At 38.3% G+C, this 12382-nt stretch overlaps 1 protein-coding gene across 5 annotated transcripts in view; it reads right to left on the bottom strand.

The window, feature by feature from the left end:
- The window catches only part of Tasor2 (transcription activation suppressor family member 2), a 55290-nt gene that overhangs the window by 5682 nt on the left and 37226 nt on the right, over positions 1-12382 (bottom strand). For all 5 annotated transcript variants that reach the window (XM_010621430.2, XM_010621433.2, XM_010621432.3 and 2 more), the window contains exons 13-16: positions 11578-12007; positions 5895-9713; positions 1094-1219; positions 70-223 (exon numbers count right to left, since the gene is read on the bottom strand). In XM_010621430.2, the coding sequence (XP_010619732.1) occupies positions 70-223; positions 1094-1219; positions 5895-9713; positions 11578-12007 (4529 nt within the window). The remainder of the gene's footprint in view (positions 1-69; positions 224-1093; positions 1220-5894; positions 9714-11577; positions 12008-12382) is intronic.

Raw genomic sequence — 12382 nt, 5'->3', positions numbered from 1 at the left:
ATCACTGGGTGAGGAGAAACTGACCAGACTAGACTGCAATAAAACAAAAATAAAAAATTAAAGACCAACCTAATGTTACAGTTTCTAGTATTTTGTCATCTGATACCACAAAGCCTCCTGTGTGGAACAACTCCTGGTGTGTGTCATTCAGAACATCTTCAGGGTTGTCTACTCCAGCAAAGATGACACCAGGGAGGTGCTTCAGCTTCAGCAGAGAAGGAATCTGTTAGACACAAAGAGACCCCATGAAGACAGGTGCATCTATTCAAGGATTTTGAGGCTTGAAACAGCTACACTGCCTTTAACCTGGGCTACTACCTGGTATCCTGGCTACACATAAGATTATTTCTTAGTTCATCATCTGTTGTTAAAAACATGTCAAAACTGATTTTTTAAAAATTCCCAAAGGCAAGAAATAATTATTCATAAGGGAAGAGTGCCTCTGAAGTTTTGGGTTTCTGTAAAGAAACCATCCAGGACACAAACAGCATCATTTTGTCTCCAGGTTCATGTCATAGCCCAACAGCCTATGTGTATGAGCCGGATCTTCTTGGAATAAACAATTATGTTTTACCAATCACTAAATCAAGAAAAATTTCATATATCCTTTGTGTATGTGTTATGTGTGTTAATTGGGGACTGAACCCAGGGCCTTTGCACTAAGCTACAGCCCCAGTCTTTATTTTTTATTTTGATGTAGAGTATCACTAAGTGACAGAGTTACCCAGGCTGGGCTTCACTTGTGACCCTCCTGCCTCAGCTTCCAACTGTGCTGGAATTGGTGTTTGCCTAGCTCCCACAAGTCCAAAAATTTTAAGCAAGATTTCTTATTGTTAGGGAGTGATGGATTTATACCAAGTGAAAATTTTAGCAATCATTTTTTTTTTTTTTTGGTTCTGGGGATCAAAGCTCACTTCTTTTCATAGTTCTCTCTTAGTTAATGAGTAGATACCTAACTATTATCTGAAAGTGCAATGGCACTGTATGTATGCCACACTGAGCTCCTTCCCTAGACAGAAAGGCAGAGAGGCAAGTTTGACACAGCAGAACTTCAGTGCCCTAGAACATGTACAAAGGATATTTGCAAACTTACCCGATGCAAATGTGATGATATATCTTCGTTTCTGATGATGACTATTAGTGTATCGTTCTCTCCGTGAAAAGTGTGACAGAAATGCTGAGGTTCAATTTCTGTATGGCCTCCTTTCTTCAAAATGCTCTGAAAAATTTATAAGTGGTCATTACTAAAAAGAGGATACTTGCCCTAAACTTTATAGTTTATTAAAAACAATCAAAAAAGCATATCCTGTTTACTAAATTATATCCTAACACGGCAACATAAATAGTAATTTCTTTTATTAGTAAAGAAGTTTTATAAATTAAAAATGACTTAGCTACAATTAACTAGATTCAGAAGTTTATTTCATAAATAGTGCAGTTTTTAATCTTTAACATTTATGAAATATCAAGAGCTGATTTAAAAAACAAAACAAAACTAATCTATGAGTTTCAATGGTGTGAGATACTTTGGGGGTGTCATATATTTCTTTTAAAATGCCACCTCCACTATCAAGACCAGCCTGGCCCACGCAGTAAGTTCAAGGCCAGCATGCACTACAAAGCGAGACCCTGTTTCAAAAAAACAAAACAAAAATAAAATGCCACCTCTCGTCACATTTCCAGAACTTTAAGAAATAATACCTATGCATTCCTTTATCACTAATAGGGACTGATTCTGGAGAGAGTCAACAGCTCTTTGGAACTGCATCGTTAAGTAAGACAGGTGGTAGTGTTTAAACTGCATGTGGTTACGTGGCACTGCTGTGACAGTTTGCTACCATCACCCAGAACAGCTATCCAATATGAAGCTTTACTGGGAATGTCCATTTGTATAATCCATGAATTATTCAACTCTACTTTCCCTTTTGACTTTGACATGTTTTTATCTGAGGAATTCTTGGTTTCCACGGCCTCAGTTATACCCAAAACATTGTCTGACCATCATTTATTTCATGTATAAAAAAAAAAAAGTAATTTTTATCCATTTGCCTAGGATTCTCAACAAAATTTGACTATCTCATTATAATAGATCCCATGATTTTCAAAGAAATGTGTATAAAATTTGTTTAATAAAGAGCCTAATGAAATATCTAAATATAAATCATCTGTCACTTGTAACTAATAAGCCATTAGAATGAATAATCTTTAATAAAAACCTATGATATTCTGGGCTGTGCACTCTAATTTCAACAGTAATAAAGCATCTTGCAGATCTTACTGATCCTATGAATAGACAGGCCTAGCATCTCACCACTAATTATAATGCTTCAAGACTTCCCAGGTCAAAAGAATTATCAAGAGTATGTTACTGAGCTCTTAAAAACTTTCTGCTCTTGATAGTATGTTATTGTCCAGTTTATTTTTAGTCTGTGTTCACTTTGTCACCTTAAGTTCAAATTTATCTCAGCACCAAATTTGTTACTGTTATAAATAAACAAACATAACTAGAAGTTCTTCTACTAAAACAGCATGGCTGTGATCTCCCTTGGATGTAAAAAAATCAGTATCACCTGCTCTGGAAAGGAAGTGAAAACTTAAGATTATTTTCTCTCTCTTTTTTTGGTACCAGGCTTCAAACTCAACCTTGTGCTTGTGAGGCAGCGGCACCACTGAGCTAAATCCAAGGCCCTCTCTTGCTTTTAAAATGGAAACAAAGAGGGTCAGGGATTTAGCTCAGTGGTTCCACCGCCTGCCTTGCAAGCACAATGACCCAAGTTCGATCCCCGGTACCAAAAAAATGGTAAACAAAGAAATCAAGTATTTTATTTATTACAATAAAACACGTATGTTCTCAGGATGCTAACTCAGCTGATTACTCATTCCTGACTCAGCCCACACGTTGGGGTACAGGACATGTAATTAATGTGTAACTGACAAAATTAACTTTAAAAGAGAAAACAATTAACTTCCAGATTTCTTCTGGAGGCCAAGTACTTTCAGAAAGACTGAGTGTTATTCAATGTTTTATCTTTTCAACTATACTGTCTAACAAAATGGCAAGGAGCCTGGAGCAAAGATAAGCAGATAGACAAGAAATCAAATCCAGCAGCCATTTATTAAGAACCTCAGCTAACAAAAGTATACTTGGCAGCAGGAGGTAGGGTGTGTGTGTGTGGGTGTGTGGGTGTGTGGCTGGGGGAGCAGTTATGTTAAAGAACAGATTCCGTAAATGTGAAAAAATTTAAATCATTTAGCATCACATTTGAATGACACAAAGTAGTAGCCATCTTACAGAAGAAGAAACACAACTCGCAACGAACAGCTTCACATTAAGGCTTGTTACCTGCCATTTTCCTAATTCTCCATTTGCAGAGGAGATTGCTCTACAATGCAAAAATGCTGCTACTAATATTTAAAAGATTTTTTTAATGGGTTCCCAGCGTCTTTAGGATAAAGTCTACATACTTATGTGACTCATGAGCTCACAAGCTCACAAACTCTGTGGTTACTCTTGCAGAACCTCATGTGTTCACCAGGTTCACATATTACTGAGAAGAGTGAGGCACATCAGGAAATGTTTAACCAGTTCTGTGATTTTTGCAGAGGCCTCCGTACGGATCTGAAGTGGTCTTGTCACGTTGCACCTGAGGGGCACTACAAAGTGCACTGTATGCATCCCTCATCACAGACCTCATAAACATCCTTGGGTGCCAAGTGGTAGTTAAAGTTCCATAGCAATTATACCTGCAAGGACTTACCACGCAGCAGATCCCTTGGAGTTAGTGTCACCAGAAGTGCTGACATGGTGAAGTATGGGACAGACCTAGTGAGGCATTTAGAACCAGTGCATTTAATGGTTAGCTTTGCATACGGCTCAGAGAGATCTGCTCTGTATCCCTTCCTTAGGAAAGACCTCCTGAACCAGGCCAATCACCTCAAAACATTGGCAGAACACCAGCATCACAATCTCACCATGGCTTTACACTGATTAGGCTGTAAGGATCAACACCACTAAAAGGCAACTCCCCACCCCATGCCGGGACTCTGAGAGAACACAATGGACAAAACTGCTACTGTCTGAAAGGAGCTTTCAGTTGCCAGGGTTGTAGGAAAGAGTAGTTCAAATACCTGGGTCCCACTTCTGGGTAAGGGTCCTAGGCAAGGATCTGATCATACATGGGGCAGTGGGAATGAAAGGAAGTTTATACAGTCAAAATAAGAGAATTCAGCTTTCTTACAGAAAAAGAGTTCCAACCACGAAAAGGAAGGCGAGCACATATTCTGTGTATCTATCCTGGATCTTTGTGCTGAGAGGAACTAGTAATAGTGACTCTTAGGGGCAATGGATTCCTCAACGCCCAGACCTGGGTTCTAAGTGCTGATCTTCTTCACTACGAAGACTCACAGCTCCTTAGAGAAATGGCTAACTCCAAGACGGGGCCAAGGAAAAATATAAGAGACACCTGGAACATCATGTTGTACCACAAAGTAAGGAAGTACCCAAAGAATTATAGAGACATCAAAGGCACACAAGCCAGCTCAATGCCACTCCCATGGCTGGGTCTGGGCCAATTTCAACCTTAAAAAAAAAAAAAAAAAAAAGAAACAGATAGCAATCTTTTGAGTATAACATAGATCATGGTCCACACTAATATAAGCGAATAAATGAATGAATGAATGAAGAAAAGTCTACCCTGCAGTAGAATGCCAATTAACAAATGTAAAACGACGAAAATAAAATATTACCATGTGGCAACCAACAATCATAGTAATAACTGATTCAGATTAGAATCGTCAATAGATGTTAAATCATGAAGAACTGGATTATCTATTTACATAGTCTCAAGTATCTTAATTGCTACTTACTAATAACTTTAACATGCTTGTTATTTAACCTTACATTCAGAAACTTGACAGAGATCATTTTAATGAAGTAAAAACATTAATACATCAATAAAGAGACAAACAGACATCAGGTGCCTAACACAATGCATGAAGAGACCAGAGTATCATATCTTGTCTAAAATGCACAAATAGTAAGGAAATAACACATCAACCCAAATTGAAGGAAATTCTATAAAATAGCTGGCCTTACAAACTGTCATGGTAATAAAAGTAATGGGAGAGGAACATGACCACAGTGGGATCTGTGGAGTAGATGATCATACAAGATTAATGTTATGGTTACGCTGTGATTACACAGAAGCATTATCTTATACACAGGTAACACCCACTTTGTAAATGGTTCAGAAATGTTGATGTTAAGGTATCTAGGTGAAGGGTACCATTTCTGCAAACTTTATAGCAATTTGAAGTTATTTTAAATAAAAGTGTCATCTATACTTCAAATACAGGAGAAGTAAATTCTGAGAAGATAAAATAAAAAAGCTAATGGTGCATTAAAGACAGATTCTAGCTTCTCCAAAGTCAGGAGTTTTACCATGGTTATATCACTTAAGATTAGAACATGTATGTACTCACAAAAACATCAGTTGTTCTAATAATCAAATACAGAAATACATACCCCTAACCAAGGTCTTTCTCAACAATACACACTACTATGGGAACACAGGTAATGAATTTTTGAAAAAAATCTGTATTTTAGTAGTAAAAATAATTTATATTTATACTTGATTATAAGTATGCCTATACTGGTACATGTTTGTGATAACTAGTTATTGCACTATTTCTGGAACATCATGTAAATATTTAAATATAGTAAAGATGGAGATCCTTACAGAAAAGACTTGGTATGCAGTTAAAAACTGAGCTATAAAACTTAAATACCCCCTTATACCATTTCATTTTAAAGCTGAAACTACTTTTATTATTTCTAAAATAACTGAATTAGAAGGCAATCAAGGTAACAGAAAATATAATAGCTGATACCTTACCTTTGTTCCTAAAAAGAATGGTTTGTCTCCTGTTTCAACAAGGTAGAAGAAGAAGGGACTCTTACAAGCCTCTTTCAGAATACTATTTAGTTTGGTATGCAAACTGGCACACAAGTCTGTAATTACGTCTTCATAGGAGGTAGACTGCCTTGGGAAAAATGGATGTATCTCTTGGGATGTGGCTTCTTCAGAAGCTATATTTAACTCTTTATCTTGGAAGTCGGCATGATTGCTGTTCATCATCACCTTATTGAACTCAGCATATTCATTAAGAATAAGTGAAATATTCTGAGATTCTTTCAAAGTACTGTTGTATTTCAATTTGTTGAGGTGGAATGAAACAGTCTCATTTCTTTGAGAATCTGTAAGATTTCTACTGTGACTAAATCTTTCCCTCCAAAAAGAGGAAGAGCTGTCCAGATCGCTGGGTGTTTGGCAACTTCTGTGCCAACTCTGCCATCCGGCGTCAGAGTGCATGACTGTTACCAGAATGGGGCTTCTGCTCCTAGGTGTAGGAAGCAGAACTGGGGGCTCAGACATTTCTGTGAAAGGGAAATCTCTCAATGAAATTTGCAGAGATGAGTCAGATTGCCGAGAACTTTCCTTCTTCACTAGTTGTTTTATCTTGTGTGCAAAACGCAGATACTCCAGGTCTAAAGTGTTCTGCGTGAGGTCATCTGCCACCTGCCAAGTGCTTGTCCAGGAGCTGAGCAGGTCAGAATTCACAGTGAAACTAGGGGGAGTTCTCACCCTATGCAAAGTCCTTGTTGTGTTTTTAAATTCTCTTGTTATAGTAAAGTTAGCGTAAGTCCTGGGGATACCGTGGCGATCTTGGATTTGGACATAATGTGGCATATGCTTATTTGCTTTCTTTAATCCAGTGGCCCAATTTCTGGGAGGAATGTTCATCTCCACCTCTGGAACTTTGTTAGAATAGTCACAAGCTTCATTATTACTATTATTTAAGCACATGAAAGAGTCACAGCTGTCTTTTACAACATGTTCATTTTTGCTAGTATAACTACTCAAAATGCCGGAATTTTCCATGTCTAATTTGGGATTTCTACAATTACTGAATGAGTCTTGATCAGTGTCTCCAGAAAGTTGTTCATACTGCATATCAGAATTCATATTCACATCTATGTTTCTGCCCAGGATTTTAGAATCCACCTCATCCCCATGGCCTTCACTAGCAGTCTTCCTGTCAGTATGCTCTTTAGAAACCCCATAAACAAGAGTTTCAACAGATTCTGGAACAAAGGCAGCAGGAGGTTCTTCACTGGCGTCTATGTTATTTTGGTACGAACAAACATATGTGGGCAAAAAATCAGCATTCAACAACTCTTTCATTTCACATACTGATGTATCCGAGAACAAGCAAACTGTTTCTTCACTTTTTGTAGAAACTGTGGAATTAGACTGAAGGCTGTTGGAACCCACACCTGTGACTTCAAGTAACTCAGCTTCAGCTCCAATATTCCCAAGCAGACTGGCCATTCTGATGACTGGTTTTTCCTGTGTCTGAAACCCTAGCTCTATACTTTCTGGTCTTGTACACTGTGTTAATGTAGCACTGTTTGAAGCAGAATCAAACTCTGGGATCTCTGGATGCAGGTATGCCTGTACTGTAACATCAGCTCCATCAATGGCGGCAGAGTTCACAGACTTAACCTGCATATGATTGCCACCATCTGTTTTCAGATTACCATTACAGAGATTTTCCTTAATACTTTCAGGGCTGCCCTGTTCTTTTAATGGTATATTCACTGTCCCACTTAGAGCAGTTGTAGAAACTAATCCATCAGCCAAAGACTTATTTTCAAAACTCTTTCTAGAACTAAATGAGGATTCATTCGATTCTAAGACAAGATGTTTTAAGTCCAAATTTCTATTCTCTATACTAATTGGCTGCAATGGGTTTCCTGATTTTACCAGTTTTTCGAGAGAAAGCTTGGAGTTATCTCCATAATTGGCAACTAAGCCATGCTTGTTTAACTCTGCATCATAGCACTGCACCTTTTCTGAGAAAGATAACCCTTCACCATGCTCTCTTGGGACAATTTCCTCAGTTATTTTACCAGGAAACATTAGTGTACCTTTTCCTCCTGGATGATCAGTTAATAGTAGAGGCATTTTAGCAGACAGCTGAATTTGCTGTAGTTGAGTTATGTTCTCTTGTCTCACTAGACGGGAAGGATCAATGGAAGAATTTTCTTTTTCTGTCACAGCTGTATCATTTGACTCAATCTGGGAGAATCTGTTACCTTTTTCACACTGTGTACCATGAAGTTTTAAACTACATGGAGACACAGCCTGAGGTGGCCATGTTTCTTCAGTTGGTACTGGGGGATCAGGACTAGAAGCTGGTGACACTTCTTCAATTAAAGAATCAAAGGGAAAGTCAGAGGTAACATTAATTTCTTCCCCTATCTCAAGGGTACAATTTTCTTTGGAAAGTATTAAAGTAATTGGTTGTAGACTATCACCTTTCCTCTCATTTTTTAGTGGTTCGTTTGACCCTGCAGAATAAACTGACATAGAACTCGGTGGATTCGCTTCTGTTTTTTCTATGAAGGTCACCTCTTTGGGCTCAATTATTTCTTCGGCTACATCCTTAAGTTCTAAATTTGATCCTGGGGCCTCCTCAAGTTTCTCTGTTTCATTAGCTGGCACCTTTCCCCTGGGACTTGTAGGTGGAGTTATTGTTAGAGTTAGGTCAATATCAGAATTTGCCTCTTGTAACTCCAGGCCAATCTCCTGCCCATTTATGGGTGAATTGGTTTGTTTGGCAAATACTGAATTAAATGATTCCAAATTCGTATTTTCACAGTTTAAACCACTCTTGTCATTTTTCCTTAGTTCTAAAGAGTCATCTGATATATTACTTTTTGGTGGAACACAATCATTGGAATACCTTTTTTCCAAGGAGGCAGAGACTGATGGTGAGACTACTTCAACCTGTGATGAATCTATAATCTCTTCTGAAGATATTCTACAGAGATTCTGAGTCTGCAGACAGATATCCTGAGAGTGTTTCATTTCTTTACTGGGTAATGGATAACCAGAACATTTAACTAATGATAATGCCTCCATTATCAATGCTCTATCAGGCAATGGTGATGAGACTGGAAGAGGCATCTCTTTCTGCACAAATAGCAGTTCTTCATCAAGTGTCTCTCTCTTTCCTGAAGAGGCAGAAAGGCACTGGGTGCTTCTCTGCCCTGACACTGCTAGAGATGGGACGTCCCTAATGGCTTGTGTTTGTACCTCTTCCAATGCAGTTACAGGGTGCCTAACATCTGCAGCAGGTGACACCTGGTTAATCAATTCCCTACTAAAGGCTACAGGTTTCTCAGCTCTATTTACTTCTGTATGTACTGGCACGCAGGGATTGTTTTCTAAAGTGAAAGTCACTGGTTCTAGGTTAATCATCACATACTCCATATCAGCGTCAGGCCTTTCCAAGGAGGACTCACACTCATTGTTCATAGGGCTGCTACACTGGATAAAGTCCTGTAAAGCACTTGGATTTGTTGGCACTGCTGCATGCAAAATATCAACTCTACTTTCAAGAGGGATATAAACAGACTTCTCACACATCTTGGACTGACTGCTGGCCTCATCACAAGTCCTGGTGAATGTGGCTTGTGTCCCAGCGCCATTATAAGAAACCATTCTTTTGCTATCAAGTGACTGAAAGGTTTTATGTTCATCAGAAATAAAAGGTCCATTAGTTTGAGTATTTCCAATAAGAGAAAGTGCAAGATTAGGAGCTTCTAGTTTATCTGCAGATTCTTGTTTAGCTTTCCCTCCAATTACCTGAAATGAGAAAAGTAAACAAAAGAAAATAAAACAAAAATTATCAGAGTCAAGCAGATTGTAAAAGCAGAAAAGACAAGGACTAATTTTAGTTTGTGTCTATTCTTCCGAATCTTCAACTCTGTAAGAGTATCACAGGGCAGAGATGAAGCAAATATCTTTTGTTTTGACATACTGAACTCAGGGCCTTGCACATGCTAGGCAAGCACTCTACCACTAAACTGCAAAATCAGCCCCATTTTATTTCTGTAAAAGTATACACAGAATAGAAGCCGGGCATGGTGGCACTGTAACCCCAACACTCAGGAGGGCCAACGCAGGAGGATCACAGTGAGTTTGAGGGCAGCCTAGGCTTCTCAGTGACTTCAAGGCCAGCCTGAACTATAAAGCGAGACCCTGTCTCAAAAAAAAAAAAAAAAAAAAGTATACAGACTAGAGGGCCAAAATTTTTTTTTCTTTTCTTTTTTGGTACTGGGGATTGACTTGGGACCTTGTGATTGAGAGGCAGGTGGCAGAACCACTAAACTAAATCCCCAGCCCCTCAAAACTTTCTTAAATGCACAACCCGTTGTTGTTTCTGAGACAGTCTTGCTACATAGTTCAGGCCGGCCTTGAACTCACCATGTAACCCAGGCTGGCCTTGAACTCATGGTGATCCTCCTGCTTCAGCCTCCTGAGTGCTAGGATTACAGGCATGTGTCACTACAACCAGCTATAGTTTTTAAAAATTGACCCTTCTTGAAGAAAAGTAGCTAGACCACTGACAACTGTCTTTGCTACATTTTGTCACTGAATTCAGATAGGTAGCACTAGAAAAATGGTACTCAATTTGCTAGTAAGATTACGAGACAACTTAAATTCAAGAATATCTTTTTAAACATCAGCTTTCAATTATTGTAAAGTACACCAGTGTTTGGAACTTTCCCATGAGACAGAGTAAATTAATTACTCAAGTAACTGATTCTGGCAAATTAAAGTCTGTTACCTCTTATCTATCTTCTCTGCTTTAAAACTGAGATAACCCTTATTGAATAACCCTTATTCCATAGAACAGAAAGTTCATCAATATAGTTTATCATATTATCAAATTAAAAGAATTTAAATAGTAGCAAGAAGAATTTAGGCTAAATATTAGCAGAACTACCTCAAGACAATGTGATAATCTGATAAAGAGATTGTTTTGCTTTGTTTAAAGCTTCCAGCATTGTCTTGTCCAGAATATGGTGAGATGGATAATTATTAATTTACCACATCTCTGCAATGTTGGGAACATTATGCTCACAAACTACCTGATACATCTTGGAGCAGAGGCTGGAAGCCAGCAACTATGCTTCAAATCTCTTGTTAAAAACATTTCTGTTGGGCTAGGGATTTAGCTCAGTGGCACTGCACCTGCCTTGCAAGCCTGAATTTGATCTCCAGTACCAAGAAAAAAAAATATGATAGTAATTTCTGTCTCAGTTGGGAGTGATGATGCCAGCCTGTAATACCAGCAGGCCAGGAGGCTGAGGCAAGAGGATGCAAATTTGAGCACAGCCAGGGCAACTTAATGAGTCCCTGTCTAAAAAATAAAAAAAAGAAAAAAAGAAGCTGCGGAATGAGCTTGGTGTGACGGAATCCCCAGTACCACAAAAGCAAAACCACTATCCTGGCTCCAGATCATCTGTGCCCTGTAATCGCTTTCTACTCCTGTTTTTTCAGTTAGGATGGCAGATAAAGTACCTGCAGACAATCAGAAGAACACTTTTATAAAAACTAATAAATTTTTGGCATTAAAATCCTTTAGCTGTAAAATTCACTTTCTCAACAGAGAACCATGTCTTATTTCAAAAATAATGCTAGCATTTACAGTATTCAATCTTACCTCATTATTATAAGAATAGATTAGATTCTGATTCTCTGAGTTATGCGGATGACACTCTGTTGCAAAAATTTCCTTACGTTCATTCTGCACACAGAATCCCAAGCCTCTGGAAGGTGGTACTTTAATGAGAGGTAGCAAGCAGTTAGGACCATGAAAGGATTCTTCATCACCATGAGCTCTGGACATTTCATTAGTCTCCAAAAGAGGTTCTATGGAACACCTTTCCACACTGGAGGATTCCTCAATTTCACTGAGTTCAAAAGATTCTAATGTGCTATTTATAGAAACGTATTTTGCTGGGTTACTGTGTTCTACCACTTTTCGGGATGACTGTATGTCTTTGTTCCGCTTTCTGTAAAATAGAGCTACCCACATATGAATCAGAAACTTCACTTCTTCCATATTATCAGGCAAATTAGTGTTCCAGGGCCTGAAATTTTAAAGAACACACACAAATTAAAATGGTTATTTTAGTTGATAACCATAAACAAGTGCTACCTTATGAACTAGGTAAGTTGAATTAGACAACTATGAACTTTTGGTTCAATTTGATCAATTTAATAAGCTAGAAGTAATTTTTGTTTTTTGGTACCAGGGTTCAAACTCAGGTCTTTGAGCTTGCAAGGCAGGTGTCAGAACTACTGAGCCTAATCCCCAGCCCAGCTACAAGTAATTTTTAAGTGATGCTCCTGGAATTCAGGCTTAAGACTTAAATACATAAAACAATTAAATAAAGCATTACTGCTATTTTACATTAAGCTCTAATCTAAAACATAATTCAGCCCGGGCCTGGTGGCACACGCCT

This window comes from Fukomys damarensis, unplaced genomic scaffold, assembly GCF_012274545.1.
Source record: "Fukomys damarensis isolate Sample0158 unplaced genomic scaffold, DMR_v1.0_HiC HiC_scaffold_10, whole genome shotgun sequence".
NCBI classification, from domain to species: domain Eukaryota; kingdom Metazoa; phylum Chordata; class Mammalia; order Rodentia; family Bathyergidae; genus Fukomys; species Fukomys damarensis.
Note: the sequence above shows the minus strand (reverse complement) of the source record. Positions and strands in the feature narration are given on the sequence as shown.